This window comes from Chenopodium album, chromosome 8, assembly GCF_948465745.1.
Source record: "Chenopodium album chromosome 8, dcCheAlbu1.1, whole genome shotgun sequence".
Classification (NCBI taxonomy): domain Eukaryota; kingdom Viridiplantae; phylum Streptophyta; class Magnoliopsida; order Caryophyllales; family Amaranthaceae; genus Chenopodium; species Chenopodium album.
The window spans coordinates 22,236,155-22,241,715 of NC_137841.1; the positions used below are offsets into that span (position 1 = coordinate 22,236,155).

Here is a 5,561-nt window from a genome sequence, read left to right on the forward strand (position 1 = left end):
AATCCCAAAAGAAAACACTTGAGATTTTAGAGAGATAAGAAGTTTGGGTGAATAATCCTTGTTCAAGATTTAGTTTTTTTATAAGCCAATAATCAATGGTGTGTTCAACACGCAAGGAATCTTCGTAGTAGGGTCCAATATTTTTATTTTATTTTATTTTTGAAAAAAAAAACTTTTTTTTTAGAAAAAAGGGGTGTTCATTTTTCTTTAAAAAAAAATCTTTTATTTACTTCTGTTTTTTTTTTAGCTTGTTGAAGAAGTTTTTTTTTTTTTTTTTTTGTAATGTTCCCTTTTTACCCAGGAAATCCACATGGACCCACACAGGATCTAGGCTTGTCTGGCAAACCTCTTTTCACAGTTTACAATCCGATTCAGTAGCCTTCTCACCGGGTCATTCGACGCCAAGGGAAATTCATTCTCCACCACCAAGCGAAATGTCCGAGATTCCTGGCCATGAAAGTTCGCTAAACCCTGATCCATCCAATGATCTTCGAGGAATGATGCGAGCTATCCTTGATCGTTAAGATACTATGGAACAAACAATACAGAGTTTGTTAAGATAGAGTGCAAGTGCTCCTCCTCCGCACCATGATTCAGAGGTAGCTTCACCATTGCATTTGGATGATTGAAATGGTGATAGAGAAGCTCCTACCAAAATTGAGGAAGATATTCTCAGGCTCAAGGAAGTACTGAAGGGTATGACCAAAGCAGAACCTTGGTTAGATATTCATGGTCTCACCTTATTTCCGAAAGCATGACTGCCACCTGGGTTTAAGATGCCGAATCTCACGAGATGTGATGGTACAGGAAGTCCCACCAATTTCATAAAATTATACATAGGGGCTATGAGTCCTTGGAGTGTTAATGAACCTTTAATGGCGCAATTGTTCCAGCAATATTTAGATGGGGCTGCCGCTCATTGGTTTCTTAATCTGGAAAATTCAAAGAAAACTTCGTGGGCCGATATTGTGCGAGAATTTTCTAGCCAATACAAATATAATGAAGAGATCGATGTAACAAGGAGGGATTTGGAGACAACTGCACAAAATCCTAATGAGACGTTTTCCGCCTTCATTACTAGATGGAGAAACAAGGCTGCAAAGATGGTGAATAGGCCGAACGAGGAAGAACAATTACAGATGATAGTGAAGAATCTTCTTCCCGTATATCAAGGACGAATGGCTTTCCAGTATTTTCCGTCATTTAAAGCCCTCATATCAACAGGAACTTTGGTAGAGGATGCCATAAAAAAAGGGAGATATCAAAAAGGTGAAGGGAGCAGCAGTAACACCTCTTACAATCCTAATTTTGGGGGGAATAGGAAAACCAATAACAACGTCTAAATACCCTTAAAACCAACAAACTTGATACACAATATCGGCACCGCACCAGCATTCCAACTCAGGCCGCAGAGGAATTTTTCTCCTTTGAACTTGACCTATGCTCAAGCTTTCTCCAAACTAAAAAAGGCCAACCTTGTTCAACCTTTAAACCCAAGGCCACCCCCAAGAAACCCTCCTCCCAGTTACAACCCAAACCAACACTGTGAATTCCATCAAGGGCCTGGGCATGACATTGAAAATTGCACAGCATTCAAGCACCGTATTCAAGATCTAGTAGATGGAGGAAGGCTTTCAGTTGGGGCACCCTCTGATAAATTTAAAAATACACAACCAAGCATCACTAATAATCCTCTCCCCAATCATAAGCCTTCTGTCTCTATAAACACCATATCCACTACCAATAACCAGATTGATCCAACATTACTAATTGTTCAAAATACTCCTCAAATGTATGAGATGCCATTATACGGGAATTATGTGTGTGTTGTGTATGATCACTCCACTAAGAAAAAGGTCAAGCTTGTGCCATGCAAAGGTTTTGATGTCATCTTCAATAGAGATTCGTTCTCCGATGTCTGTGCCACTATAAGATATGATGGGGCATTTTTCCTAATAGATGATGAAGAGGATGCTCTCTCGTTGTTGTCAATAGCTGAGAAAAATGTTGGGGCACACCTTAGTACCCCTAGTAATTTTCAATGTCCGATCTATCTTGATGATCTTAGTGATGATGAAGATCTACATGTGGCCCATTTGACTCGTGTAGGTCGTCATTTTAAACCTTCATATCTTGAAGATGAGAACCCTGTGGAAGCTCTGAGAAGGAAACAAAAAGACAGGGAATTAGTAGAGGTGAATAAGGAAGAAGATGATGCTATTAAGCGCATGAAGGAGGTTAATGCAAATGTTTCTATATGGAAGTTACTGACTCATTCTCAACCTCATCGGGCCGCTGTTCTGAGACATCTCAATGAAGTTTCAATTGATGCATCCATAACACCGGATCAGATGGTAGGACTTATTCATGGAGCCGACCGCACTTTAATGTTTACCGACGATGATCTCCCAGAAAGTGTCAACCATAACAACTCTTTGCACTTAACTGTGAAATGTCATGGGTGGACAATACCCCGGGTACTTATTGACAATGGTTCTTCCATCAACGTATGTCCTTATCGAGTTATGATGAAGCTCGGTTATCAAAAAGAAGATTTGACACCTTCAAGACAGGTTGTTAGGGCTTATGACAATGCCAAAAGGGACGTTTTGGGGTCAATTGAGTTACTTTTGGAATATGGACCAGTGGCTAGAAATGTTGAATTTGTGGTAATTGATATTGAAGCGTGCTTTAACCTTTTGCTCGGTAGACCTTGGCTTCATGAGAATAAGGCGGTAGCCTCTACCTTACACCAAAAGGTGAAGCTGCTCACAGATCATGGTGCAGTGACACTTGTGAGTAATCCAGAAGTTATGAATGTTTCTAGTGTTAGAAAATCAGTGCTCCATTTAGATGAAGAAGAGGGTAGTCGATTAGACGGATTCACTATTCATAATATTGGATTTGATTCAAGTAGCTCATGGAAAGAAGAAGAAGAAACGGAGGAAGATCCGGAAGAGGATTGAGAGGAAGACGAAGAAACTGAGGAAGATCCGAAAGAAGAAACTGAGGAAGATCCAGAAGAAGAGCTTCAAGAAAATGACAATGATTCTGAGGTTAATCTCTAAGGAGCTAGAGATGGAACAAACTAGTGCAATGAAGATGGGGTAGAAGAGGAGCCTAAAACTCCAAAAGACAGCGATCCTTGTTTTAGAGGAGAATCTTGGACAAGTAATTCCTTTAAACATGATGAGGGATCTCGGAAGAGGTCTAGGGCCGAGGATTTTGATTTGGATTTTGATGTCTAGTGTTATAGAAGGTTGGTATACCCGGAGGAGTTGATTCTTTTCCCTAACTACAGGCATGTAGATCGTTATCTTAATCTTCCTCAGTTTGAGAAGTTCAATGGGTTGGGAGATCCTATTCTCCATTTATACAACTTTGTGAACACCTTATACCCTTTAAATGTTCCAGAAGAACATTTTCCTATGTTGTTTAATAGAATACTGGGTGGACCCGCGTTATCCTGGTATTATACCTCAAGGGTAACAAGTAAAGGCTCTTGGGGAGAAATAGCTCAAGCATTCAGTGACTGGGCATTTGAATTTCGACAGACTGACACCGAAAAACTGAAGCTAGTGAATATGGAGCAAAGTGACCGGGAATCATTTTCACATCTCTTTTCAAGATGTTCTTACATTCGGGCTCGACTTCGTTTTCCCATAACTGATCGGGAGTTTATGTTGATATTGCTAAGAAAGTTAAATGATTTTTATTATCAACATATGGTCTCCATCAAATACGCCGATCTCTCGCACATGGAGAGACATGGTTACGAAATTGATGCCTATCGACTACAGGAAAGAAGGCCTAAGGTGCACCCTCAAGGTGAAAGAGCTAACAGGAGGATATTCACTCGAATCGACGAACCATTGAGTGTGGTGTACGATCGTTTGAGCAAAAAGGGTTTCTTCGGGCAAAAATCTATGTGTATTCATTACCACCACATGGGACCGATATGAGACACTATTGCAGTTATTGTCATCTATATGGGCATAGAACCGATACTTGTTACGACCTTAAATGTGCAATCCAGGATCTTATTGATCGTGGGATCATCACTCCGGCCCATCCTCAGTCTAGCGTACGAGAGACAAGCCCGGCACAGCCACAGGCCTCTCAAGCTAATATGTTCCTTCAACTACTCAAAGAAGGTCGTATCAAGCCACTACCTCGTCGAGCAGGAGCTGATCCTCTTGGACCAAATCTCAACAAATATTGTCAATATCATCAGTTACATGGCCATGATACTAACGAATGTCACGCCCTCTGTTGGTGTATAAAGCGCACAACTGGAATTTCCTGCCCGAATCAGAATGTGTCCATAAAATCCCTTTCCCTTTGGACACACGAAGATGATCTCACTCTTTTGATTGCTCGTCACTACTCGGACTACGAGAAATATTGTTGAAAACCTTGAAGCCTGAGGAATATATACATGGGAAAGGAAGCATCTACAACGACATGGTGACCTCTATCTTACCCTCCATCAAGAAGGATCAATAAAAGGGGTAGTATGAGCACTGTAAACCAAGCATTTTTTTTTCCTCTTTATGTTTTCTTTTGGTACAAAGAACTACGTACAGCTTGATCCCCTAAAGCACTATTTCATGATCATACACAAAATTGTACTTGCACGCACATTGTTATTGGGGTACGTAGGCAACTCTGATCGAGTGCAGCTGTTTCAAAAAAAAAAAAAAAAACCTCCTTCCATTTTGAACTACGACGGGTCTGATTCTCCAAAAAAAGAGAGAAGAAAAATGTGAAAATACAAAAAAATCTATCTGGAGATACGTAGGCAGCCTTATGGCGCGACCCGAAATAATTAAAAAGTTTTTTTTTTGGGAATGAACACCCCACTAACTTATCTAACTTAATAGACGTCCTTTAAATTTTTACCAAAATCTTTTATTTTTCCGCATGCATTTTTGCATTTATCGTTTACTTTTTTTTTATAATTATTTTTTTTTAAAAAAGGAGGAAATCCTAATCTTCGGTATGTAATGTTTAGGTATCCTTTGCCAACCAATGACCAACCAAACTCGAAAATCTACTCTACCCTCGGATTCCATTCAAGAAATCCAAGATCCAATACCCCAAACACTTACTAGAGGACTTCAATTGATGTTGAAAATGGGTTATGTTCTAGGAGCTGGTTTAGGACGAAACGCTGAAGGCATGAGGCACCCAATCCCAATAATCGATAAGCGAAATCGTCATGGTTTGGGCTTCAATGAGAACATGGGTTCTAAGGTTATGAAAAAGAATTTTCTCACTTTGAATGGGCAATTTGTGTTGCAAAATGACACTGAGCCATTTTATGAGTTTCCTGAACCTTGGTATGACTTGGATAAAGAGAAAATTCTCCCTGGGTTAGAAATTTTCTTTGCAGAAGCAAGGAATGAAGAATTTATTAAGAAATGGTTTGATAAGAAACCAGTATTTAAGAAAGATTTTGATTGGGCTGACCATCTAAAGCAAGGAGTTCTAAGAGGCTTGTTTTCATCAATTTCTAATTATGAAGTCCGATTGGATCCCATTACGCTTATTACTCCAAT

The 5,561-nt window shown here is 39.8% G+C and overlaps 1 protein-coding gene across 1 annotated transcript; it reads left to right on the forward strand.

The window, feature by feature from the left end:
- The first annotated feature begins 776 nt into the window (after positions 1 to 776).
- LOC145642821 (uncharacterized) lies at positions 777 to 2,966 on the forward strand. Its single transcript, XM_081693986.1, has 2 exons — positions 777 to 1,269; positions 1,591 to 2,966. The coding sequence occupies exons 1-2, from the start codon at positions 777 to 779 to the stop codon at positions 2,964 to 2,966; spliced, it is 1,869 nt and encodes a 622-aa protein (XP_081550112.1).
- The last annotated feature ends 2,595 nt before the right edge of the window (positions 2,967 to 5,561 follow it).